At 44.1% G+C, this 27,984-nt stretch overlaps 2 protein-coding genes across 2 annotated transcripts; both read left to right on the top strand.

The window, feature by feature from the left end:
• The first annotated feature begins 6,911 nt into the window (after window positions 1-6,911).
• On the top strand, window positions 6,912-7,991 carry LOC140116422 (olfactory receptor 4C6-like). Its single transcript, XM_072132952.1, has one exon. The coding sequence runs from the start codon at window positions 6,912-6,914 to the stop codon at window positions 7,911-7,913; it is 1,002 nt and encodes a 333-aa protein (XP_071989053.1). The 3' UTR covers window positions 7,914-7,991.
• Window positions 7,992-24,956: 16,965 nt separating this feature from the next.
• Window positions 24,957-25,949, top strand: LOC140117004 (olfactory receptor 4D2-like). Its single transcript, XM_072133434.1, has one exon. The coding sequence runs from the start codon at window positions 24,957-24,959 to the stop codon at window positions 25,947-25,949; it is 993 nt and encodes a 330-aa protein (XP_071989535.1).
• The last annotated feature ends 2,035 nt before the right edge of the window (window positions 25,950-27,984 follow it).

Here is a 27,984-nt window from a genome sequence, read left to right as displayed (position 1 = left end):
ATTGGCGCAAAATGGAAAAATTCGGGTAACCTGCTGTAAAAAAACGCGATTCGGGCCCTTAGTAAATGACTGAGGGTACAGGAGGATAAGTGAGAGCAATACCCACAGTAATGACTGCATGTTGGTACAAGGCGATACATAACGTGTAACAATGATGTACAAAAACGCTATTAACTGAACATGAGCAACCAAATAAGAGTCAGACATGACATAAGAAGGGTGGGTTTGGGGGAAGAGGGTTAAGAGGGGGCTTATGAGGATGAGTAGCCCACATTTTAAGTGCAAGACATGGTGCCACCAGCGATCAGCTAGCCATCTATAGTGGGTGGGGTATAAAAAGTAGGCCAAATGGACCAGATCTTGTGAAATTTCACCAGAGCCCCACTTTAAAGGAAGGTGTGCACATCTTCTCCCCTCCCCCATTAATGACTCTGCTGTGGACATTTCTCTAAAGGGGGCTTATACTCGAGGCAATACGTTTTTTCCAGTTTTTCTGTGGTAAAATTAGGTGCCTGGGCTAGGGAGTAATGTAGGTGTGTGGGGCAACAGAACAATAGACCAGGGCTGCTGTAAATGCCACATTATAAGGGTTGGGATTAGATATGGGATAATTATGGGGCAACCATTTTTGTTCCAAGGGATCATGGTTAATGACTGGTCCCTGGAAAACAATTTTAGTTGCCGCCGGTCCCTAAATACAAAAATGTTGGGGACCGCTGCTCTACATGAACTGTATGATCTGCATGTTTGGGCTCTATATATCAGGGGTGTACATCTTTTATTACAGCACAAAATACCACCCCAGCAGCCAAATACTGCATGTAAATGATCATTACAGACCTCAGATCAGGCAATAAATAGTCAAAGAAAGTCCAAAGCGGAAAATAAATATTAGAGATCTCAGAACAGACAATAATGATAATGGAGACCACAGAGAATAGACAAATAATGGAGAATCTCCCAGGACAGACAATAATAATGGGGGTGACCCCGGAGCTGATAATAATAATGGAGATCCAGAGCAGATAATAATCGTTATGGAGCCATCAGAGCAGTGAAATAATAAGGGATAACCCAGGAGCAGACAAATATCAATGGACACCCTAGAGCAGACAATAATAATACTGGAGACCCCAGAGCGAACATAAATACAATTAAAAAAACTTACCTTTTGTTGCTCATTATTATGCTCTCTGCACCAAAGTCTATGTTGTTCTATGCCGTTTGGTCTCTGCTTTGCTTTGGGACATGACTAATTCTGCCATTGTCAGGACCAGTGATGAGCGGCACTTGGTGCAGGGAGGGATTCAGGGGTTCCCATCAGAATCTAATATATAAAGCTGAATGTATGTCTATTAGAGATGAGCGAACATGCTCGTCCGAGCTTGATGCTCGGTCGAGCATTAGGGTACTCGAGACGGCTCGTTGCTCGGACGAGTATTTCCCCTGCTCGAGATCGAGCATTTAATTAAAAAAACACAGTGAAGAACAATGAAGAATAGAATAAAAACAGTGAACACAGGATCATTTAAGATAAAAACACAGTGCAGAACACAGTGCAGAATAGATTACAGATGTTCGGCACATCTGCTTACTTGTCGGGAGATACGCGCGGAACGGCGCGAACAAAATAGCATGTGAAGAACAATATATATGTGTGAAGAACACATTGCAGATGTATTTAAACATCTGCAATGTGTTCTTCACACACATATATATTGTTCTTCACATGCTATTTTGTTCGCGCCGTTCCGCGCGTATCTCCCGACAAGTAAGCAGATGTGCCGAACATCTGTAATCTATTCTGCACTGTGTTCTGCACTGTGTTTTTATCTTAAATGATCCTGTGTTCACTGTGTTCACTGTGTTCACTGTTTTTATTCTATTCTTCACTGTTCTTTACATCTGCTAACTTGTCGGGAGATAATATACGCGCGGAACAGTGAAGAATAGATCGCAGATGTTTGCAAATTATCAGAAGACATTCTTTTTCAATTAAATAACACATTTTATTCCCGAACCATGGTCCCTTTGAAAAATGCTCGGGTCTCCCATTGACTTCAATGGGGCTCGTTACTCGAAACGAGCACTCGAGCATCTGGAAATGTTCGGCTCGAGTAACGAGCACCCGAGCATTTTAGTGCTCGCTCATCTCTAATGTCTATGTGTGTATGTATGTGTATGTATGTATGTATGTATGTATGTGTGTATATATGGTAAAGGCATCTGCAGCGTCGCATTTTCAATCACCAAATTTTGCACAGTTGTTGCCTGTGACTCAGGGAACGTCTTAGACCACGTTTTGAGCCGAAATTTTTACCCTGCACTTTCCTAAATCCACTTATTACCCACCATATTACAGGAGCCATTGTCTGCTGCTGCTGCTGTGGCAGTTGGAAGCTGAGCCGCGATTGGTTGCTGTTCTGTCACAGGTCATTAATATGAGCTCTGAGCAGTGATTGGTTACTATAGGCAATAATATAAGACAACTTATGTGTGAGGTAAAATGGAGAGGGATACAGAGAAAGGGGGAGATTTATCAGAAGTTTCTGAGGTAAAACTGTTCCAGTTGCCCATGGAAACCAATTAGAGATCAGCTGTCATTTTATAAACAGCTGTGCAAAAATGAAACTTGAGCTCTGATTGGTTGCCATGAGCAACTAGAGCAGTTCTGATAAATCTCTCCATAGACAAAGTGACAGTCGGGGACAGAGACAGTGGCTGGAATGAAAGTGTCAGAGACACAGACAGACACTGGAACGAGTGTGCCTGACACTGACAGTCACTAGAATTAGAGTTCCCAAGACCGACAGTCACTGGAATGAGAGTGCCCGAGACAGACAGTCACTGGAATAAGAGTGCACAAGACAGACAGTCACTGGAATGAGAGAGCCCAAGACAGACAGTCACTGGAATGAGTATGCCCAAGAAAGACAGCCACTGGAATGAGAGAGCCCAAGACAGACAGTCACTGGAATGAGCGTGCCTGAGACAGACAGTCACTGGAATGAGAGTGCCCGAGACAGACAGTCATTGGAATGAGAGTTCCCGAGACAGACAGTCAATGAATTGAGAGTGCCTGAGACAGTCACTGGAATGAGAGTGCCCAAGACAGACAGTCACAGGAATGAGAGTGCCCGAGACAGACAGTCAATGAATTGAGAGTGTCTGAGACAGTCACTGGAATGAGAGTGCCCAAGACAGACAGTCACAGGAATGAGAGTGCCTGAGACAGACAATTACTGGAATGAGATTGCACAGGGCAGACAGTCACTAGAATAAGAGTGCTCAAGACACAGTCACTGAAAGAGACCACCAGAGACAGACAGTGTTAGTGACAGTCAGAGACAGTCTAGAGATACATATAAAATATTTTTGTTAACCCATTCTATTTTGTTGCAGCTAAGAGCAGTTATTTACTATCCCAGGCAACGCCGGGAGCTACAGCTAGTATGAAAATAAAATATAAAATGACCGGGCTCCTTCTACACCTTTACAGGTGAAGAGCCCAGTGTACTGGAGGTTGGTATATCAGACACTAAGTCCACCAAATTATACCTACAACATTAAAGGAACAGTCCAGGCAAAGCGAATTCATTAAGCCATTGAATAATGCACAGTGCCGGGTTCATTATATACCTAAAACCTGGTGTCCTGCTCCTCCCTTCAGGCCCTGCACAAGGTACAATTCAATAAATCGCCTGTGACTGGAAAGTTCCTTTAAAAATTATCTCTCTATAAATATGACATCACAAATTCTCAGGATTTACAAATACATTTCTGGGCGCTAAATTGATCAAAACACTAAGAAATTATAATTAAAAATATATACATTTAAAAAGGTTCCATTGATAAATGCAAACTATCCTGCAAAAAAGCCCCCCCCCTTACAGAAGAATGAATAAAACGGTATAAAAAGTTCTTAGTGATGAAAAAAGTGTAAAAATATGATATGACATGACAGGTTAGAGATAGATCGTAAACAGGAAGAAAAAACAACCAAAAGACAAATTCTCCATAGATGCGCCCGAGCCGGAGTATCGCGAAGAGACTTGTTAATGTTGTACAGATGTTTCTTCTCTGCGGAGCCTCCCCCAGGACCATAGACACTATATAAGCGGCGGTCACATCCAATCCTACATCTGCCGGGGATACCTGGATACAAGGTACAGTACATACAGGAGACACATCTATTGTCAGAGCCTGGGCAGTGGAGACCATCATGCAATAGGACAATGGGGGTCATTTATCTTATCTTTCTATGTTTTGGATAGTTTTGTTGTTTTTTCATCTGCTTCTTTGGTAATTGATCAATCTCAATTTTTTCCTTGTGTTAAATAGGGGATTTTTTTTCAGATATCTTTTTGAGACATTGGGGCAGATTGATCACCTTTTTTGCAACTTTTTGTTGTGTTTTTGAGACTTTTTTTGTCCTAAAATGTATATGTACCATATCTGTGTCTGTTTTTGAGACTTCTTTTGAGACTTTCCAAAAGTAAGCGGCCCATGAATTTTAGCCATGTTCGCCTTATATTTACCTTAGGAATCCCGATGTTTTCCCTAATTGCGACTTTATGCGACTTTATAAAATTGTCATAAAAAGTCTCAAAAGTGCCTCCTCTACAGAGCAGGCACAGATAAGCAAAAAAAAAAAATCAGACACATTTGATAAATCAACTTTCTTCTTTTTTTCGTTTTAAAAAACCTTACAAATGTTACAAATGCTGCACAAATGTCTTAAGTCACTTCTTCCCATTTTCTAAGTTTTCCTTAAGTATTGATTCATCTGGAGTTTTTTGCGCCAAAAAATGTTGCAAATTTGAGACAATTTGAAACGATAAAGGTCATTTGCGACATTTAGCACAACTGGAATAGAAGATAAATGTGTCTTACTGACAAAATGTCCCCAAAAAGGAGCCAAAAAATGTCTCAAAAATGACCCCCAATGATTTTTATATAGTCACTTATCACATAGAGATGACAGGAGGAGGGTCTCTTTTTATTGAGTGATTTTTTCTGGGCTCTGAGGTGCAACCTAGATACTGTCAGCTCTTGACTTGTCTTTCTGTGGGACTTTGAGAAGCTACCAGTGCCTATATGATAGAAGTATATGGTGTATGCTTAGCTACTAATGTTTTTGGAAACCCATTCGCTGAAATTGAATGTACCCTAGATACATAGTGCCCATCACCAGAGTAAAGCATCAAGGGTTAACTTGCATTAATCTATATTGTTATATTGTTTTATACATTCTGTGTATTAGTATTGTATAGAGATGTAGAAAGGGTTTATGAACACTGAGATGTTTCTAACTGTGTATCTCTAACTAAAGAGAAGCTAGTAATTTGCCTCAGCTATAGAAGAAATTGTTTTACAGGAGAAGAACAGACTTGTTTACCTGAAAAGCAAACAGCCGGACCATTAGAATGACAGGTTCTGTCTGGAAAGTTGTTTACCACCTTAGAACCTGCCTGCACTAGAATATTATGGGGACTCAATGTAAATCTATGGGAGCACACGTTGTCATTGTTTGGGCTGAAATAGATGGTATAAAAAGAGAATAGTCTCAGTCCTTAGTGTCTTGCATTTAGGGAACTTAGCTTGAAAGAAAAGACTAGTCTATCTGAACAACCAGAAGAAACTGAGACAGGGATATTCTGCTATTTACACTTGGCTTTTAGCCAATGTACCAACCTTCTGAGAAAGAGAGGGATGGACAGCCAAGGCCTTTCCTCAGCATTAACCCTTCTTCTGCCAGGGAGGAGATTGGAGAAGTCAGACCCTTAGATTTCCTTATATTGTTTTGAAACTGAGTTTCTTCAGTGAAGAAGGAAACTGTCCACTGCAGACCTTGACTCCCTGGACTTATTTCCCATTGGGGTGCACCACACCTTACCATCCCTTCCAGAGAACAGCAACACATGTTGACACCTTGACGGTGTCTGGCAGACCCAGTATGGCACTGGAGTGACCCCTAACCAGGGCACTACATTTGTAACTTCCAAAAATGTCTATTGTAAACCAGAATACAATGCATTCTGTAATGTAGGGGAGAGATGGGTCATTGGTTACAATAAGCTCCTTCATGACCCACAGGTTCAGTCCTGGTCCAGATGATGATTGGATCATTTCTCTGACATCAGAAAGGGATAGATTCTGTCAATCATTGTGGGTGAACTGTTACAGAACGAGAGCAGAGTTCACAGGAGACAGAAAGGCGTGGTGCAAATCAATTGAGGCTGTTAGGAAAGGAATACACCAGTGTTCAGAGTAGCAAGTACAGAATTGAACAATTTTTAATTTTTAATTGTTCTCTTTAAAACGCTCCCTGTCCAGTCTATCTATTGAGCCAGATGTTTCTGCTTTCTACTTTTCTATGCCCAAATCGTAGTTAGTGAAAATGTCCTCCCAATTCTGGTTTCAGTTTTATGTGGTCACCTACATGTATCTCATCGTTTCCCCTCTCCCCTGTTCTTGTCAGACTTACCTTTTCCAGTTCCAGTTGAGCATTCTCAAAAAATGTCCATAATTTGGTTTGATGTTCGTTCTGATGATTTTGCCTTTCAGTTTGAGGTCTGGCTTGATGAAATTAAGGATTAAACCAAATTCACCTAAGTGGATAGTGACTGACTAGAGCTTCTTGTCTTCGTCTGGGGTCTTCAGTGATAAGCTCATGGTTATTGTAGTTGTTTCCATCCATCTTATTGTTGGTGTTTGTCATTTTTTGAGCATGATCCTCTAATCCATTGAGTTGGGTCTTTGCGACAAATAATATTAACTCTTCCACAGGTAATTTTTAGTAAGTTAGGAACTCAAATCATCTCATCCCGAGTTTTTAAATTCGATGCTTTAACTTGTATCTTCTTCTTTCCTTCAGGGTCCTATGTTTAAACATCATTTGAAACACACACATGGAAAATGTCTTCAACATCAGCAATAATCTGGTCCTCCAGGGACTTGTGGAGATGGAAAGACTCAAGTATCTGTACTGCGCCCTGTCTATTGTCCTATATTTATTCATCGTATTCTTAAGTATTATTATTGTGTTTGTCGTATTCTCAGATACAAGGTTACATGAACCTATGTACATCCTCATCAGTAATCTGGTCCTTAATGGAATTTTCGGCAGTTCAACATTTTTCCCAAAGTTAATAGTTGACCTCATCACCTCATCCACGACCATCACTCATGGTAACTGCATGGTTCAATCTGTGTGTGTTGCATTGTTTGCTCTATCAGAAATATGTATCTTCACCATAATGGCGTATGACCGATATTTGGCCGTTTGCCACCCTCTGCGTTATGTCGTCTTACTCACTAATGAGAAGGTCATCAAACTCATTATTGGGTCATTTATAGTGACCTTCATACTTGTAGTCATTGGATTGAACTTCACATGGAGGCTTCCTCTTTGTGGAGACAGAATTAACAATGTATTTTGTGAGCATATGTCTCTGGTTGTCCTCTCCTGTGTGGACTCTTCTGTCAGTCGACTCTTCTCTGCTTCTGGGGCCATCACCTATGTGTGTGTCACCATCATTGTCACTATTTTCTCTTATCTCCAGATATTTGTTGTTTGCTTGAAGGCCTCAAGAGAATCTCGTCAGAAAGCCGTCCACACCCTGGTCACCCATCTACTCAACTTCTCCATCTATTTAGTTGGTTTCTTATTTGTGTTTATCAGATACAGGTTGGGCAGTATTGACTTTCCAATTGTCATCCATGTTTTCCTCTCTGCAACTTCTATCATTTTACCTCCATTCTTTAACCCCTTGATATATGGAGTCCGCACTCATGCCATAAAGGCAAATGTTATTCATTATTTACAAAAAATGGACCTTTGGCCAAAGTGGTCTAATCCACGGAAGCATTCTGCACCTGTATCTGTTATCAGCGACAACTGGAATCAATAGATACAGAAGATTTAGAAGGAAGCCTTCAATTCTTCCTTTGGTACTTCAACTTGTAGAGATTCCTAACTTATATATTGTGCCCCCGGAATGAACTTATAAGCAGCATCTAACTAATTTATGAGTTGATGTTCCTCAACCCTTAATGAAATAAAAAAATACTTGTCTACAAGTGATTCCACACTTTTTTTTTAAAATCAGACGTATCTTTATTAAGATTTTTCTAGTTTTAACAAAGCAAACCAACCCCATCCCCACCATGGTCAGTTTAGTCGAAATAGTTTCAAATATGAATTCTGGAGTTGACCATAGAGCAAAGTAATAAGTCCAGACTAGTGATGAGCGGACCCATCAGTATTTAGGTCTGACAGGTTTGTGGACCTAGACCAGAATCTGAACATCCGCAATTGGTGCTTGCAACAATTATGGATTTAAACTCTTACCCAGCGGTTAGCCTTTACATTCACAGCCATTTTGGCAGAGACCTTGTTGCTCTCCTTAGCCCGTGGCGTGTAAAGGAAAATGCTCAAAGTTGGTGCCAGCACCCATCGAGAACTATACTGATGGGAGGTGAACCAAACATGGACTTCTGGCTAAAGTCCAGGTTTGTGCTCTGTGGACCCAAATGTGCAATGTTCAATATGAACCTGAACGGGAGCGGAACATTGCAGTTGGGCCCTCACAGTGCGATCTAGAGTTTGGAATAGATTTACTGGTTTGGCTTTAATCCCACATCATGTCATTGGGCTTCTTGAAAGCTATGCTTGATATTAAGGGGGCTGCCTTACATGGTAGCTAAGAGGTAAAGTTTTCCTTATCTTGTCATGGAAAACTTATTTACATATTTGCCCCAATTGTAGGAGCGTAAGAACGGGATCACGTGTGTTTCACATGTGCCCCCATGCACTTTTATTGCACTTCTTAACTGAATCAAAGAAGTACATGTGACCGCACCCTAAGGCTCACTTCATGCACATACAGGAATGACTTATGGGCCAACCTTGTAGATGAGAAACAAGCTACAGGATCAACCCTTCAGAGGAGAAAAATTTCAAAAATGTTGGCACTTTCACACCAAAAAGTAGATTCTGGCAAGGGAAGATGGCGGCACACAGATCTTAGATCAGAGTTCACCAGGAGAGACAGAAGTCTTAACCCTTGGTCCAGAGCAGAGGTTGCAGCGTTCCAGCAGTAGAGCGCAGTTCAGATTGCCGACTGAAACACACCGAATAGAATTTAGCCAAATAGTAAAAGACTGTGATTTTGCTCACAAAAAGATTTAAGGGGTTGGACACTTTTCAATAAATCTCTTCCATTAGACATGTCTCTGCATGTATATGTACCCATGTCTATGATTGAGCCTTTCTCTGTTCTCTCCATGTTGACCCCTGCATATAAACACAGCTTCCTCTCTCACTGCTCCAGCCCATCCTCATGGCATCTCGCACTGTAACTTTCTTCCCTCTGTTAGGACAGTTATAGTTATAATCTCCTGCTACAGCTCGTCCTATTCAGCAAGACTCAGACCTGTAAACAAAGAATCATTGAGAGTCTACACACAGTTCAAAAGTAAATAGCTGGACTGCTGAATCACTCGATGTACATTCAGGGATTGTCCACAAGGCAGTAGGGTGTAAGAGAGTGGCCAACCCCTTCAAGATGGGGAATAATAATGATCAATTTATAGTTTATAACATTTGAGGAAACCTGCACCCCAAGATATAAAACCCCCTAAATGTATATATAAATGTCTGAGGGCAGAACTGCTCTAGTTGCCCATGACCACCAATGAGAGCTCAACTTTCATTTTCCAACAGCTGTTTTAGCTGAGCTCTGATACTTACATGTGTATAAATGTATGAATGTGTATACACATGTATGTGTGTATAAATGATTGGGATTGTGTAAACATGTGTGTACAAATAGGGCCCTGCCTCCGCTGTTACAGCCCTGCTGATAACGTTCATAGTGGGTGTCAAGGAGACGATTGAGTCACCCAAAAAAAATATCATCCATGTACAGCACAATTATCTCCCTCTGCTGTGCATATTGGAAGGCCTATATAAGCCGGATATCTCTTACAATCTGGGCTAAAGGTTCCACTGCAGAGCAAACAAGGGGGACAAAGGGTACCCCTGCCGAGTTCTCCTCTTAAGCACAAAGGATGGGGATAGGATACCATTAGCTCTTCTCAAAATCTAGGTATAAAGAAGTTTTCTACTATTTATAAAGTTAGGACCCAGGCCAACCCCTACTAGCACTGCCCACAGGTGCTCCCACTCTGTGCTTTTGGAAGCATTGCCCATCACACACACAGGTCTATACAGCCCAAGTGTGGACACTTGTTTCCACCTGCTTCATCAGATGTATGAATCCAGAGGTGAGAGGACTGGTGACCACACACACTTCTAGGTGGAGTCTTTTTGGAAAGGGAAATGGAAAATGTCATTACCAAAATGGATGCCTATTGTTTTACAGAACACAATCGTTAATGTAGAGCAAAAGCTCATCAGTCTTACTTTTCTCATTAGACCACCTACTATACAAACTGGCATGGCACCATTCATAAAATATGCAATGTGTGGGAATCTAGAAGGCATAAATCCAGATTGGTCATTGTGGACTAGCTGTGTTATTACTCCCATCTCACCAGGGCCTTAGCTCATATAGGAGAGAAAAGGGGCAATAATAATCTGCCAAATGGGTCTCCATTCCTGGTGTAAGAATCACAAAAATTGCAGCTTCTTTCATTGAATCTGGACATTTCGAAGGCATCCCGATGAACCTCAAGTAGTTTAGTCAGTAGGATATCCCCCTTGTCTTGATATAGTTCTAGGGGCAGACTATCTTACATATCTTATAGTTTCTAGGGGCAGGCGACTTATTGTTTTGAAAGAAATCTAAAGCCTCACACAACTCTTCCACAGTTAAGGGAGAGTCCAGAACATCCCTTAAAGACTCCAGAGTCAGTCAGAAGGTTCAGTCAGAAAGTCTGATATTTCTTCAGTACTTTTCAGAAGGTTAGAGGAATACACCACTTTAAAATAATTATAGAAATTCACTAATGATAGCTGAAGAATCAGTCAACTGGGTTCCAGACCTAGAATGTAATAAATAAATATGAAAACACCTGTGCACCCTCTTGCTATTTGTGAAGCCCCTTAGCTGCTCCTTGCTATGCCGGTCCACATTATTATTACAGAAGCAGGGTAATACTTGAAGAACCTAGTAAAACCTCAATCACACCAGCTAGGTTGGATCAGACAAAGCCTTCTTTATTAGGGCAAGAGATAAAAGCCAGAGATACAGTCAGGTAGGAACATGATGACCAGTATTGGACTGGGTTTCCTTAGGCCCACCAGAGAAAATCAATCTGGGGGCCCACTCTTCATTATCCCCCGGGAAATATACTCCAACAGCCTTCAAATTGTGTTGTTTTCTGATGGACCTCTGTGGTTCAGTATTGGGTGGAGCAAGGGCCCACCGGAGGATCCTCTGGTACTCTGGTGGGCCAGTCCGACCCTGATGATGACCAACGTGTTTCAGCTTGACCTAAGAAGCTATAATCATGGTCTTGTTAGGCCCATTCTGTCTCATTCACTCTTTTTATTAACTCAACAATGAGGACTGAATTCTTATTCTTAATTCTGGATATGTTATTAATAAATAGGCCTGGTGGTTTTAGAAGAGTCCCAGAACATGTTGGTAGTGTAGAGGAGCCTATACTGTCTTCAGTTAAAGCCACTGCAATACTTGGGGTACTTTTTAGAACTGGCACCCAAAACGGGCTTAACTTCCATATTTGTCATCTGGTTTCAGTAAAGTCAACCAATAACAATGCCACTTGGAGAGGACACCTGAGGACTGAGCAACTTCCTTAGGCCAGTTTTATATCAATGTGTGCTACACCTGGGCCAGTACGCAGCACATGTTCCGCTGGAGAGGGGGTGGGATGAGAGCTGCTCACGTCTCCCCTCACCATGGCGAAGGCATGTCACCCGACCATAAAGACCAAAAAACATAGAGCATGATCTATCTTTTTCCTGTGGCCGGTGCAGTACACTGACGGTGTACGGACTCATTTGGGGACAGTTTGCAACTGGATATGAGTCTTTGACTTTCGTGTGAAAGTTGGAGTGATTGAGTAGGTACTTGCACAAATCAAGTGACAACCAATTAAGGCAAGAAATCTGTGATTCTGACCCCCAAAGAGATAGATATCTTGACAGTTTACCTACAAAGGACATGTATAACAGGAGCTATAAACAGCATAAACTACAACAAGTCTTATCTATTGCCCATAGCATTTCCACAGTGGCAGCTGGATCGGTGGAGCAATCGATCAGGGTGTGGGTGGGGCCTGAGGATGGCATTTTGGTCTAACCATAATGAGGCATCGGACTCAACACAGCGTTTGACATCCAAAGCAGCAAACATGCAATTGTGCAGGATAAAACATGGCATACGAGAGGTTCAACTCATGGAGCCACCTCTTATTTTGTTAGAATTGTGCTCCTTTTATCCTGAACCTCGGCTGAAAATCAGGAAACAACTTCACATTTCCATCTTTTTTTCGAAGTTGAGGTTCATACCTGGCTAGCGGAGAAGTGCAGTACACAAACCAGTATAGGTCTTGGGGGATATCTCGGTGTTAAAGGGCGAGTGGACATTCTCTATGGACCTTCTCCACTGCGAGGAGGGGTGTAAGGGATTCAGGAGCCAATTTTCCCAATAATACCTGGGTTGTTGCCTTTGGATGTCTCCGGGACCCCAATTATGGGGATACTATTTTGGCACATATGACTTACAAAGTCATTTGACTTAGCAAAGCAGTAACCTGGTCAGATGTCCGTTCCCCATCTCTGTGAAGAGATAGCACTACTATATCTTCAGCCGCTGACAATCTTTCTCTAACCTTCATGTCTTATAAGTGAGACATCAGCCTTCATGGACCCCACATGATCTGTAAGTCTTCAGGGAGCCATTGCACTGCCGTATAGCTTTAAAAACACCAGTGAGAGTGGACTCCTCTTCTCCATCCTCACTCACCGTATCATGCGCTGCAGCGGAAGAAGGAATTGCTGCAGCAGATGTAGGAGCAGTGTCTGGATCTACACCACCATCTTGGATTGCGGGTGGTACCTCTTTTTCTTCCTGTATTTCGTTACAGCTTGGGCAGTTGATGGTTGGCGCTTGGGAGGGAGAAATGATTCCTTATGCCACGCAATAGCCTTTGGTAGGTCCATACTTTTTGTTTCTGTTCTTCCTATGGAGAAGTTGTTATAGCACTTGGGTCATAGATCTGGTCTACCAGAAAATGTGACAAAATACAACCCATTTCACAAAAGAAACCCCCATTACACCCTTATAAAAGATAAATAAAAAGTTTTTGTTGAAATCAGGAATAGAAAAGCCGGCATAACATAACATCAAGGGGTTAAAAGTAGATTGTAAATAGAAGTAAAAAACAACCAAAAGACAAATTCTCCATAGATGCACCTGACCCGGAGTATCGAGAAGAGACTTGTTAATTTTGTGCAGATGTTTCATCTGAGAATCGTCTTCTCTGTGGAGCCTCCCCCAGGACCAAGTCTTGTCAGCACTAGACTATATAAGCTGAGGTGACTTCCAATCCTACATCTGCCGGGGATACCTGGATACAAGGTACTGTACATACAGGAGATGGATCTGTTGTCAGAACCGGGGCAGTGGAGACCATCATGATGCATCACAATGCAGCTACAGTTAGGAAATACAATTTTTTGCTGACTTTTTTGAGTAGTGTTTTTTTGGTATCTGATTGGCTTCTTAGTATGTTTGAGGTTTCCTCTTGCTCTGGGTCTTTCGGAGGGTTATCCTCTGCCACAGTCTATATGCTTCACATAGGGCTGCCCCGGTCACATAGATTGGCACTGTCCTGTCCCATTCATGGGTGGATGTCACTGAGTATGACCCAGACAGCTGGTGGCCACAGACTCTTCTACCTGGACTCTTTTTGGAACGGGATGTCAACTCTACAAGGAATCTCTAAATGTCATTGCCAAAATGGATGCCTACTCTTTTACAGAACACAATTGTTAATGTAGAGCAAAAGTCTTATATTTCTCATTAGACCACCTACTATACAAACGGACTTGGCACCATTAATAAAAAATATAATGGGGGGGAATTCATTCCTCCTTCTGGCGCCCATTAAAGAGGCTCCGGTGCAATCTCGGCCAGATCGGACATAAGACCACGTCTGACCTGGTGGTAGTCTCTGCTCTAGTCTCCTCTGGTTTTCTAGTGGGAACTATAATGAATGCGGCAGAATGGCCCTGCCTACCCCCCACACGCCCCACTCCCCAACATGTTAAAAAGAGGTGTGTTGTTTCGAAAAAGAAAGAAAAATGGTGAAGATGGTGAGATTTATTGGCCTTCTCCACGAGAAAACTCCACCATGAACCTCCCCTTATATTCCCAAGCTCTCTTATGGCTGACTCCGTAGCTCACCAACCTGATTCATGGTTGCCATATTGGATAACACCACTCCTAAAACTTCTTCATCTCTGTCTCTAACATGTCACCTCTCTCCCTTTGTTCTTCTGCTTCTACTTTTCTGGTTCACCAGTTTCTGGATCCCACTCAATATTCTGTCAATTACAAAAGAAAACTCATGAACTTGTGTCTTGCACTGCCCAAGTCTCATCTCCCCCTTGTCTATAAATTACTGGAGTACTTGGTCCCCTTTGCTGAATCCATTATAGTCTCCATTGATCAATAATCTGCACCAGTTTTCAAACCCAATTTGTGCAAAAAGTTTTGAGTTTTTTTCAATTCCCTTTTTGCTTTCTCAAAGAACGCATCAAAAGATCATGATATAACTTTGGAAAATGGGAACCGCAGGTTATAGAAAAAAACATAAATTGGCAAAAAAATGGCATATTTACCCCAAAAATGTATGAATAAAAACAACTCATAACACAAAAATAAAGCCCTTAACTCGCTTGGTAGATGAAAAAATAATTACATTACAAATAATAACATTAGCAAGAATAAAAAAATATCAAAATGTATAAATATCTCTCATTGTATATAAAATGAGCGTGACTGTAACTGTACTGACCTCCAGAATAATACAGTTGGTGTGAATAACATTGAATCTCCCCAAAATTACACCATTAAAAATGCAAAAAACAAGCCCCCATTTCACTTCATGTATGAAAAAATAATAAAGCACTGACTTTTAGAATTCAACAATGAAAGAAATGAAAAATGTTGAGTCCTTAAATGATAAAAAAATTTGTTTTTTATTTATGTACTGACCCATATCCAATCTACTTTGCATACATGCTACACGCCCTACTCTAACCTATGTCACTGGTTGCGCATCCATTGTAGAATACAATTTGCACTTTTCACTTTCAGCCACAAATCTCTTCACAGTCCCACCTCTCCCTCATCAAAAGTCAAAGCAAGTATTGTTTTTTTTAAGTTGAGTTCAATTTTCTATTTGCACAATTTAAGTTACATCGAAGTTTTTTACATTCTTAATTTATTTTTAAAGTTTTCATGTCACGATAGCTTATATAATGTTATTTTTCCACCTACGGACCTGTGTTTGGCATGGTTTATTGTGGGTCAAGTTGTAGTTTTTATTGGTTCCATTTTGGGACTGAATTTTCAATGAAAAAATATTTATTTAGCATTTTATTTTTTTTCTAAATTTCATTATTATAACTTATTTTACAATTTTAGTTAGTCTCACATGGGGGTTTGACCATTTGAGTGATTGTATAATGCCCTGCACCACTCTTAGGACTTTCATTAGTCCTCAGCTGCCCTGCAATACAGACAGACACCCCATCATAGGTAGGTGCTTAGGGGGAATCCAAAGAGTAAACTGACAGCTCCACCCTTTCAACTAGACCCCAGTATAGTACTAGCAGTGGGTACGGAGTCTGAAACTCATGTGGAGCAGCCAATCAGAAAGCAAGCATTGCAGTTGAAGTGTAATGGCCCAGTAAATGGGGTCATTACAAAATATTGTGACTAGAGATGAGCGAACATGCTCGTCCGAGCTTGATGCTCGGTCGAGCATTAGGGTACTCGAAACTGCTCGTTGCTCGGACGAATACTTCGCCCGCTCGAGAAAATGGCAGCTCCCGCCGTTTTGCTTTTTGGCGGCCAGAAACAGAGCCAATCACAAGCCAGGAGACTCTGCCCTCCACCCAGCATGACGTGGTACCCTTACACGTCGATAGCAGTGGTTGGCTGGCCAGATCAGGTGACCCTGGGATAGACTAGCCGCTGCCCGCGCTGCTCGGATCATTCTGTGTCTGGATGCCGCTAGGGAGAGAGCTGCTGCTGGTCAGGGAAAGCGTTAGGGTGTTCTATTAGCTTACTGTTAGGCAGGAGTGATTCTCAAAGAACCCAACAGCCCTTCTTAGGGCTACAATAACGTTCTACTTTTTTTATTTTAATTTGCATCTAGTACCATTTTGTGAGGAATTAGCAGGGGGACTTGCTACCGTTGTGTTTAGCTCTTAGTGGCACACATATCCATAGCAAAGACCGAAGTGGGAAAATTCAGTAGGGGTTGGATTTCAATTAGGCACTAACTCAGTGTCATCTCATCTGGCATAGTAGTGTGCTTTGATACTTGGCTAGAAAATAGCCATAGGAGAATACAAAGAGCTTACTTACGCGTACAGTAGCGTTCTATATATTTGATTTCTGGTTGATCTGCTGGTGGCTGTACTTTCTGCAGTGCATGTACTAGCCAATTCTGAGCAATTTGTAGTGAGACTTGCGACCGCTGTGTTCTGCGCTTAGTGACGCACATATCCATAGCAAAGACCGAAGTGGGAAAATTTAGTAGGGGTTGGATTTCAATTAGGCACTAACTCAGTGTCATCTCATCTGGCATAGTAGTGTGCTTTGATACTTGGCTAGAAAATAGCCATAGGAGAATACAAAGAGCTTACTTACGCGTACAGTAGCGTTCTATATATTTGATTTCTGGTTGATCTGCTGGTGGCTGTACTTTCTGCAGTGCATCTACTAGCCAATTCTGAGCAATTTGTAGTGAGACTTGCGACCGCTGTGTTCTGCGCTTAGTGACGCACATATCCATAGCAAAGACCGAAGTGGGAAAATTTAGTAGGGGTTGGATTTCAATTAGGCACTAACTCAGTGTCATCTCATCTGGCATAGTAGTGTGCTTTGATACTTGGCTAGAAAATAGCCATAGGAGAATACAAAGAGCTTACTTACGCGTACAGTAGCGTTCTATATATTTGATTTCTGGTTGATCTGCTGGTGGCTGTACTTTCTGCAGTGCATGTACTAGCCAATTCTGAGCAATTTGTAGTGAGACTTGCGACCGCTGTGTTCTGCACTTAGTGACGCACATATCCATAGCAAAGACCGAAGTGGGAAAATTTAGTAGGGGTTGGATTTCAATTAGGCACTAACTCAGTGTCATCTCATCTGGCATAGTAGTGTGCTTTGATACTTGGCTAGAAAATAGCCATAGCAATAGGATAGCATTGTTTGGTTTTAAAAACTCAAAAAAAAAAAAAAAACACAAAAAAAAACAAAAAACACAAAAAAAAACAAAAAACACAAAAAAAAACAAAAAAAAGTTAAAAAAAAAATAAAGTTATAACTCTCATTTTAAAAATGTTTAACCCGAGGGCTAGGGGTAGAGGACGAGGGCGGGGACGTGGGCGTCCAACTACTGCAGGGGTCAGAGGCCGTGGTCCTGGGCGGGGTGAGACACCACCTGCTGATGAGGGAGCAGGGGAACGCCGCAGAGCTACACTCCCTAGGTTCATGTCTGAAGTTACTGGGACTCGTGGTAGAGCACTGTTGAGGCCAGAACAGTGCGAACAGGTGATGTCGTGGATTGCTGACAATGCTTCGAGCAATTTGTCCACCACCAGTCAGTCTTCCACGCAGTCCACCCATGTCACCGAAATCGCCACTCCTCCAGCTCCTGCACCTCAGCCTCCTCCCCCCCAGTCTGCCCCCTCCCAGGAAAATTTGCCATTTGAACCGGCATACTCTGAGGAACTGTTTTCTGGACCCTTCCCACAGTCACAAACCACTTGTCCGGTTGCTGCTGAGCAATTTTCCGATGCCCAGGTTTTCCACCAGTCACAGTCTGTGGGTGATGATGACCTTCTTGACGTAGTGGAAGCGTGTAAAGAGGTGTCCGACGATGAGGAGACACGGTTGTCAGACAGTGGGGAAGTTGTTGTCAGGGCAGGAAGTCCGAGGGGGGAGCAGACTGAGGGATCGGAGGATGATGAGGTGACAGACCCAAGCTGGGTTGAGAGGCCGGGTGAACACAGTGCTTCTGAGATGGAGGAGAGTCCTCGACCAGAACAGGTTGGAAGAGGCAGTGGTGGGGCCAGACGGAGAGGCAGGGCCAGAGCTGGTGCATCAGCGCCAAATGTGTCAACTAGTGAAGCTCCCGTGGCGAGGGCTCTTGCGGCGAGGGCTAGATCTTCAGAAGTCTGGAGGTTCTTTAAGGAAACACCGGATGCCCGACGGACTGTGGTGTGCAACATTTGCCAAACCAGGCTCAGCAGGGGTTCCACCACTACTAGCTTAACTACCACCAGTATGCGCAGGCATATGAATGCTAAGCACCCCACTCAGTGGCAACAAGCCCGTTCACCTCCGGCCGTGCACACCACTGCTCCTTCCCCTGTGTCAGCTGCTAGTCAGCCCCCTGCCCAGGACCCTGCCACAAAAACCCCATCGTCGCCTCCACGATCCTCCACAGCATCCACCAGTGTTCAGCTCTCCATACCCCAGACGCTGGAGCGGAAACGCAAATATAGTGCAACCCACCCGCACGCCCAAGCCCTTAATGTGCACATCTCCAGATTGCTTAGCCTGGAGATGCTGCCCTATAGGCTAGTAGAGACCGAGGCCTTTCGCAACCTCATGGCGGCGGCCGCCCCTCGGTATTCGGTCCCCAGCCGCCACTACTTTTCCCGATGTGCCGTCCCAGCCCTGCACCAGCACGTGTCAGACAACATCATCCGTGCCCTGACCAACGCCGTTTCTGACAAGGTCCACCTGACCACGGACACGTGGACGAGTGCTGCCGGGCAGGGCCACTATATATCGCTGACGGCACATTGGGTTAACTTGGTGGAGGCTGGGACCGAGTCTGACCCTGGGGCTGCTCATATACTGCCGACGCCGAGGATTGCGGGGCCTACCTCGGTCCAGGTGTTTCAGGCCTACTATGCCTCCTCCTCCTCCCACCCCTCCTCCACCTCCTCCTCCGAACTACCATCCGTGGGCACGGCGACATCAGTCGGTAGCTCTAGGCACAGCAGCAGTGCCGTCGCTAAGCGACAGCAGGCGGTGCTCAAACTGCTGAGCCTAGGCGACAAAAGGCACACCGCCCAAGAGCTATTACAGGGCATCACGGCGCAGACTGATCTGTGGCTGGCACCGCTGAACCTCAAGCCGGGAATGGTTGTGTGTGACAACGGCCGTAACCTGGTGGCGGCTCTGCAACTCGGCAGACTGACACATGTGCCATGCCTGGCCCATGTGTTAAATCTGATAGTTCAGCGTTTCCTCAAGACATACCCCAATCTGTCTGATTTGCTCACGAAGGTGCGCCGCATCTGTGCGCATTTCAGGAAGTCCAGCCCAGATGCTGCCACTCTCAGGGCAGCGCAGCGCCGCCTCCAACTGCCCGCTCACCGACTGTTGTGCGACGTGCCCACGAGGTGGAATTCAACACTGACCATGTTATCCAGAGTTTACCAGCAGCGCAGAGCGATTGTAGACTGCCAGATGTCAACTTCCACCAGAACTGGTAGTCAGGTCAGTCAGCTTCCTCAAGTCTACAATGAGGAGTGGACGTGGATGTCTGATATCTGTCAGGTGCTGAGTAACTTTGAGGAGTCAACACAGATGGTCAGTGGCGATGCCGCCATCATCAGCCTCACCATCCCGCTGCTTGGCCTGTTGAAAAACTCTCTGGTCAGCATGAAGTCGGAAGCTTTGCGCTCGTCACAAGAGACAGGGGAAGAATATTCCCTTGTTGATAGCCAAAGCACCCTCAGGTCTGTTTCTCAGCGCATATCGGAGGAGGTGGAGGTGGAGGAGGATGAGGAGGAAGAGGAGTAGAATGTTGGCGAGACACAAGAGGGGAGCATTGCTCAGACCTTCACTGTTCAGCGTGTATGGGCAGAAGAAGAGGAGTTGGAGGAGTTGGAGGAGGAGGAAATGGACAGTCAGGCCAGTGAGGGGAGTGAATTCTTACGCGTTGGTACTCTGGCGCATATGGCAGATTTCATGCTAGGCTGCCTATCCCGTGACCCTCGCGTTCAAAGAATTTATTCCAGCACCGATTACTGGGTGTTCACTCTCCTGGACCCACGGTACAAGCAAAATCTTCCCACTCTCATCCCTGCAGAGGAAAGGAGTGTGAGAATGCATGAATACCAGCAGGCCCTGGTGCACAAGCTGAAACAGTATTTCCCTTCTGACAGCGCTAGCGGCAGAGTGCGTAGTTCTGCGGGACAAGTAGCGAGGGAGAGTAGGCGAGCAGGCAGCTTGTCCAGCACTGGCAAGGGTACGCTTTACAAGGCTTTTGCCAGCTTTATGTCACCCCAGCAAGACACTGTCACCTGTCCCCAGTCTCGGCAGAGTAGGGCTGATCTTTACAGAAAGATGGTGAGGGAGTACGTAGCTGACCATACCATCGTCCTAAATGATCACACAGCTCCCTACAACTACTGGGTTTCAAAGCTGGACATGTGGCACGAACTGGCGCTGTACGCCTTGGAGGTTCTTGCCTGCCCTGCCGCTAGCGTCTTGTCCGAGCGGGTTTTCAGTGCAGCTGGTGGCATCATCACCGATAAGCGTACACGCCTGTCGACTGACAGCGCTGACAGGCTGACGCTTATTAAAATGAATAAAGGCTGGATTTCTCAGAATTTCCAATCTCCACCAGGTGAAGGAAGCTCAACCTGAATAATTGATCCACTCCTCCTCCTCCTCCTCATTTTCCTCCTTCTCCTCCTCTTTGTACAGTAAAGCAGAGGAAAATGGCTATTTTTTGACAGGGCCCACTGGCTCTTGCTATAGTACTTCATGCATTTAATTTTTCTGGAGGGCCACCTACCCGGTCCTCTGTTTGAAACAATTTTTGTGAGTGCCACATACAGGCACTCAATCTATTCCATTTTTCTGGAGGGCCACCTACCCGGTCCTCTGTTTTAAAAAATTTTTGGGACTGCCACATACAGGCACTCAATCTATTCCATTTTACTGGAGGGCCACCTACCTGCTCCTCTGGTTTGAACAATTTTTGGGACTGCCACATACAGGCACTCAATCTATTCCATTTTACTGCAGGGCCACCTACCTGCTCCTCTGGTTTGAACAATTTTTGGGACTGCCACATACAGGCACTCAATCTATTCCATTTTACTGGAGGGCCACCTACCTGCTCCTCTGGTTTGAAAAATGTTTGGGACTGCCACATACAGGCACTCAATCTATTCCATTTTACTGGAGGGCCACCTACCTGCTCCTCTGGTTTGAAACATTTTTGGGACTGCCACATACAGGCACTCAATCTATTCCATTTTACTGGAGGGCCACCTACCTGCTCCTCTGGTTTGAACAATTTTTGGGACTGCCACATACAGGCACTCAATCTATTCCATTTTACTGGAGGGCCACCTACCTGCTCCTCTGGTTTGAACAATTTTTGGGACTGCCACATACAGGCACTCAATCTATTCCATTTTACTGGAGGGCCACCTACCTGCTCCTCTGGTTTGAAAAATGTTTGGGACTGCCACATACAGGCACTATCCAAATTAAATTGTCTCCATAGCAGCCTCCACACGTTGTCTCCATTGCTACCTCCAAAAGTCGTCCATATAGCTGCCTCCATACATCGTCCCTTTATCTAACGAGGTGTGTCAGGCAGAAATTTGGGTTGTTTTCATGGATTCCACATCAAAGTTGTTAACTTTGTCGCCACCCTGCTGTGTTATCCACAAAATATACTAGCAAACTTTTACCATTTACGGATATTATTTCAGCGCTTCTTGCGCAGCTGTTTACATTCCCCTCACCCGGCATATCCTAAACTTATAAGAACGCTACTACACTTGATCTTATACAAAAGGTTCTTAGAAGTGCTGTTTGGGGAGTAGCCTATAGACAGGGGCTTGGATTGGCGAAAGCTCGCCTGGCAGTTGAGCGCCAGCTCCATGCCAAGATCCAACTAACATAGTTTTAACTGCAGCACCTTTAATCTACTACTAGTTCACTGCCTCCATACATGGTCCCCTTATCAAACGAGCTGTGTCAGGCAGAATTTTGGGTTGTTTTCATGGCTTCCATGTTAACTTTGTCGCCACCCTGCTGTGTAATCCACAAAATATACTGGCAAACTTTTATCATGTACCGATATTATTTGAGCGCTTCTTGCTCACCTCCTTTGGTTCCTCTCTGCCACCCATTGGTTTGAAGCCTGAGTCCAATTAGGGTATGTCGCCATGCCACTCTCTAGCCTGCTGCCGCTGCCTCTGCATGCCGTCCCCTATAGTGTCAGGGTCAATTATTGGATGTTTTAGATGCTATCTAGCTTCATTCTGTCACTCTGTCATGGCCATGCTGTTGCCCATAATTTTGGCATAATGGTGCGATTAAGCAGCCTCAGAGGCATCCATGCATGCTGCCCCTGCTGTTTCCTGTCCATTTCCGTGGTGTTTCCATCCTTTTCTGAGGTTCCCAGGTGTTTGGCCAAGCTTCCCTGTGCAGAGCCTTGGTCCCCTTGAAAAATGCTCGAGTCTCCCATTGACTTCAATGGGGTTCGTTATTCGAGACGAGCACTCGAGCATCGGGAAAAGTTCGTCTCAAATAACGAGCACCCGAGCATTTTAGTGTTCGCTCATCTCTAATTGTGACCCTTTTAGATTTCTATATGTCCATAGAGCCTGATCACCTCTGTACGCCATCACCTATCTTTGATTAGTTGATGCAGTTTAATGCAGTTGATTAATATCTGCTTGGGAAGGGACGGTTTACATGTTAAAAATTATACTCGTAGGTTGTGCTTCACCATTGTCATTCGTGTTCTTCCCTAGAATTTTTACTGATACTCCCTATGTCTAAAGTTCCAGCTTGATTTTCTCCATCTTGTCTTTACGTGTGATTCCTGGCTGATGCTAACATCACTGGCCTAACCTCTACCATCTACCTGGGACCTACCTACATCACACATACACCAAGAGTTCCGCCGGGGGAATCCTTCCACTTCATTGCTGCTCCCCCTCTTCTGGCATTCCTCTTGCTGGACCTGCCCGGCGTGGACGAGGCCTGCTTCGCCTGGACCAAAAGACTGTGGCGCTATGCTACGCCAAGAGCAGACACTCAAGTAGAAGGGGAATCCAGCTGCCCCAGGCCATTAGGTCAGGCCCCAGTAGGAGTATGTTGCAGAAGCATATGGTCAACCAGTTCTAGTCGTTAGATTGCCATTCCCGGGTTTCAGGTAGTCGTCTTGCATGCCTGGAGTTTGTGATTGTACCCATAAATGTTTTGATGGCAGCACAGCAGACCCCTCACTTCTCCACCCTGTCAGATTTCTCCTGAAATCGTGCCTTGTCCATCATGTTCTGTAAAGTGCTTACTATGGTGTCCAAAACTTCAAATTGAGCCTCACCTTCACATGATACATTGGAAAAAGGTTGTCCACAGTGGATAACCCATCTGGATGACCTTGAGTCAGTTTGGCTGTTCAAAACTTTCTGATTTCTTTATGGTTCATCCTTTTCAGTTATGTGTGGTTAACTATGTCCAAATCATAGTTAGACATAGTTTTGTACTTTCCACTTCAGTTCTTCTTGGGAAACATATTAGTCAGTCGAGTCTTCTCAAGAGATGTCCATAATTAAGATTGATTGTCACTGCTTTTGGTTTAAAGTGTGGTTTTGGTCTAGCAAATTTAGATAGATAATCGTTGACTTGAACTTATTGAGGCACATTTACTTACCCGGTCCTGTCGCGTTCCATTGGAGCGGTCTATGACAAGGATTCGGGTCTTTCGGCGATTCACTAAGGTCGTGCGCCTGATGTCCACCAGGTGTTGTTGCTGCACCGAGGTCCGCCGGAGTTCACCAACCTATTCCTGGTGCATGTGAGTGATTGATTTTGCAACACAATGGGGCAAATTTACTTACCCGGTCCATTCGCGTTCCAGCGGCGGCTTCTCTGAAGAGCATTCGGGTCTTCCGGCGATTCATCAAGGTCCTGCGCCCGATGTCCACCAGGTGGCGCTGCTGCGCCGATGTCCGCCGAGTTGCCCGGGAGTTCATCCTCTTCATCGTGGTGCATGTGAGTATGGGTCGTGCGACCATTTTTTTTTTTAAATGCGGCGGTTTTTCCGAATCCTTCGGGTTACCGTTCGGCCACGCCCCCCGATTTCCGTCGCGTGCATGCCAGCGTCGATGCGCCACAATCCGATCGCGTGCGCCAAAATCCCGGGGCAATTCAAGTACAATCGGCGCAAATCGGAAATATTCGGGTAACACGTCGGGAAAACGCGAATCGGGCCCTTAGTAAATGACCCCCTATATGTTTTTAAAATTGTGCGTTTTTTTCGAATCCCTCGGGTTTTCCGACGGCCAAGCCCCCCGATTTCTGCCGCGTGTAATCCGATTGCATGCGCCAAAATCCCGGTGGAATTCCGCGCAAAACGGAACAATTCTAGCAACCCGACGAAAGTGCGGCCGCGGAGCCCTTAATAAATGAGCCCCATTGTCTTCTCCTTGGTTCTTCAGCCTACTCAATCAAAAGTTCATGTTTATTGTGGTTGCCCAATCCATTTTATTGTGACTGTTTGTCTTTTACTATGAGTTCTTCTAAGCATGATCCTCTACTCCATGGAATTGGGTCTAACGGTATAGTTATGACCTATACACAACTCATTGTACCCAATAATAGAACTTGTATCTTTCTCTTTCATGCAGGGCCCTATGCTTGAACATCTCCACTTTGGAAAAACCCAACATGGAATATGCCTTCAACATCAGCAATAACCTTGTCCTCCTAGGATTTGGGGAAACGGAAGAACTTAAATATTTATATTGTGTCCTGTCTATTGTTGTATATTTATTCATTTTATTCTTAAGTATTATTATTGTGTTTGTTGTATTCTCAGATACGAGGTTACATGAACCTATGTACATCCTCATCGGTAATCTGGTCCTCAATGGAATTTTTGGCAGTTCAACATTTTTCCCCAAGTTTATAGTTGACCTCATCACTTCTTCCAGGACAATCACTTATGGTAACTGTATTGGTCAAGCTCTTTGTGTTACATTATATGCTCTGTATGAAATGAGCACTTTCACCATAATGGCGTATGACCGATATTTGGCCGTTTGTCACCCGTTGCGCTATGGGATCTTGATCACCAATGAGAAGGTCGTGAACCTCATTGTTGGGTCATTTATAGTGACCTTCATACTTGTCCTCACAGCTATGCTCCTCACATGGAAACTTCCTCTTTGTGGAGATAGAATTAACAATGTATTTTGTGACAATATGTCTCTGGTTGTCCTCTCCTGTGTGGACTCTTCTGTCAGTCGACTCTTCTCTGCTTCTGCAACCATCATCTACCTCAGTATTACCATCCTTGTCACCTTGTTCTCTTATGTCCAAATAATTGTCATCTGCTCGAAGATCTCAGGAGAATCTCGCCAGAAAGCCATCCACACCCTGGTCACCCATCTACTCAACTTCTCCATCTTTTTGATTGGTTTCTTTTTTGTCTTTGTCAGATACAGGTTGGGCAATATTAAACTCCCAGTTGTTGTCCATGTTCTTCTTACCACCCCGTCTCTTATTGTCCCCTCATTGTTTAATCCCTTGATCTATGGGGTACGGACCCATGTTCTGAGGAGTAAGATTACTCATTATTTACAGAGACTACAAACCCTGCCAAAATTGGATAATATGCCAATGCCTTTTAGACCTGTAACAGTTTTACATACCACATGACACAAATAACACTTTTTGATACCATGTTTTATTGGCTTCTGATGGGGTCATGGATGAATAGTGGTGCGATACCATTCAAATACAAAATGTGCTCTGGTGCTTCTCTGGAAACACTTTTCAACAATTTGCATGAACTACCTATTATTCTATCACTTGAAATAAGTATTTTATACAATGGAAAAACAGTATGTTTGTTAAAAAAAACAAAGTTTGCTCACATTGCAGCATCGATGTTGGCCCACTGCTCCTTACCGATGTTCTCCAGATCTTTCAGGGTTCAGAGCTTTTACGGGGCAAGTTTCAGCTCCCTCCAAAGTTTTTGAATTGGGTTCAGTTCTAGAGATACTCTAGGACCATGAAATGCTTGTTATGGAGCCGCTCCGTAATTGTCCTGGCTGTGTGTTTCAGGTCATTGTCAGGCTGAAAGACCCAACAACAACCCATCTTCTTGCCCCTATTCATCCTGCCTTCAATACAGTGCAGTTGTCCTGTCCCCTTTCTAGAATAACTCCCCCAAAGTTTGATGTCTCCACCCGCTGTTGTGTTCTTGAGATTGTACTCATCCATCTTCTTCCTCCATATATGTCCAGTGGAGCTCGTTCCGGGTCTCATCTGACCACATGACCTTCTCCTATGCTTCCTCTGGATCATCTTGGTGGTCAGTGGTGAACTTCAAATGGTCAAATGGGTCTGGACATATTCTGGTGTGAGTGTGGGGGGAACATGTGTGCCGTGCAGGATTTTAAAGGGGTTGTCCGAGTTCTGAAAATAAAACTAAGGGAGGCCGGGAGGGCGCTGCTTAAAAAAAGAAAGTCCTACTTACCTTCCGGTGCCCTCCGGTATCGCCTATCCGTCCCTATACACAGCATTGTGTATGGGGGCCGGAAGGCTGAGTCCAGCGCAGCTCCGGCGGCCATGTTTGTTTACATGGCGCCTGGACCGGAGTGACAGCAGCACTAGATATAGGAGGGCACCGGAAGGTAAGCAGGACTTTCTTTTTTTAAGCAGCGCCCTCCCAGCCTCCCTTAGTTTTTTTTTCAGAACTCGGACATCCCCTTTAACCCTGACAACATAGTGGGACAGATGTAATATTGTCTCTGCGCCTAAAAAATGATGGGATCTTTTTTTTTTTTGGCACAGAATTGTTGCGGATCATTTATTATGAGTTTGCGCCAGAAAGAACAGATGTTTCCGGTTATCCCAACTCCTTCATCTTTTTATTGGCGCAAGTGGGCGTGGTCTAACTTTTCCACATTATACGTTTATTTTATACATTTATGTGTATTTTGTTGGCATTTCTAGGTGCAATTTTTGGCGCACAATAGACCAAGAAAAAAATGGTCAGAGAGCAAAATTAAGGCGCAGTCCATGTAAGATTTTGGCACACATCTCATTGATGTCGGCATTTTTATGGCGCCCGAATGATTATTACCGTCTACCCATTATTTACTTACAGCCACTTTACTTGCGCCACTTTAAAACATCGGGCTGTGCTTTCCAGAGACTGATCTCTGATGCCGACAGTCGTGCTTGCGCCAGAATTAGTAAATCCCCCCCAGTGTGTTACAAACGGTAATCAATGAGTGCCTGGTAACTTCAGGTGTAGTTATGTGTAGCTCTAGGCTGATTCATGACTTTTCTCAAAATCATCCGAGCCCCAAAAGGTGAGATCCTACATGGCGTTACAGACCGAGGAAGGTAGACAATCTTCTTGTGTTTCTTCAATTTTTCAGCAGTTAGTTTTTTGTCTTGGCCATGGTGGAGAGGTTCGAGTGTAATCAGGTGGATTTTATACAAGATTTCAAACAGGTGCAATTAAAACGTAATAAGAGTAGGAGGAGCTATGGGACATGTGTGCATTGTAGGAGGAGCTTTTTACAGAAACTAACGGGTCTATGGGGTAGAATTCTTGCTTGTTGGGAGGGGATCAAATGCTTAACTCGTGCAATAAAATCTGAATTATTCATAAATCATAGACCATGATGCATTTGGTCTTTTGTTTTTATTATTGTCTGATTGTGTAAAAACTCTATTA

Source organism: Engystomops pustulosus, chromosome 2 (genome assembly GCF_040894005.1).
Source record: "Engystomops pustulosus chromosome 2, aEngPut4.maternal, whole genome shotgun sequence".
NCBI classification, from domain to species: domain Eukaryota; kingdom Metazoa; phylum Chordata; class Amphibia; order Anura; family Leptodactylidae; genus Engystomops; species Engystomops pustulosus.
This window is presented reverse-complemented; position numbering and strand designations above follow the sequence as displayed.

Coding starts and splice junctions, on each gene's coding strand:
- LOC140116422 (XM_072132952.1), top strand. CDS start 6,912: ATGGAAAATGTCTTCAACATCAGCAATAATCTGGTCCTCCAGGGACTT.
- LOC140117004 (XM_072133434.1), top strand. CDS start 24,957: ATGGAATATGCCTTCAACATCAGCAATAACCTTGTCCTCCTAGGATTT.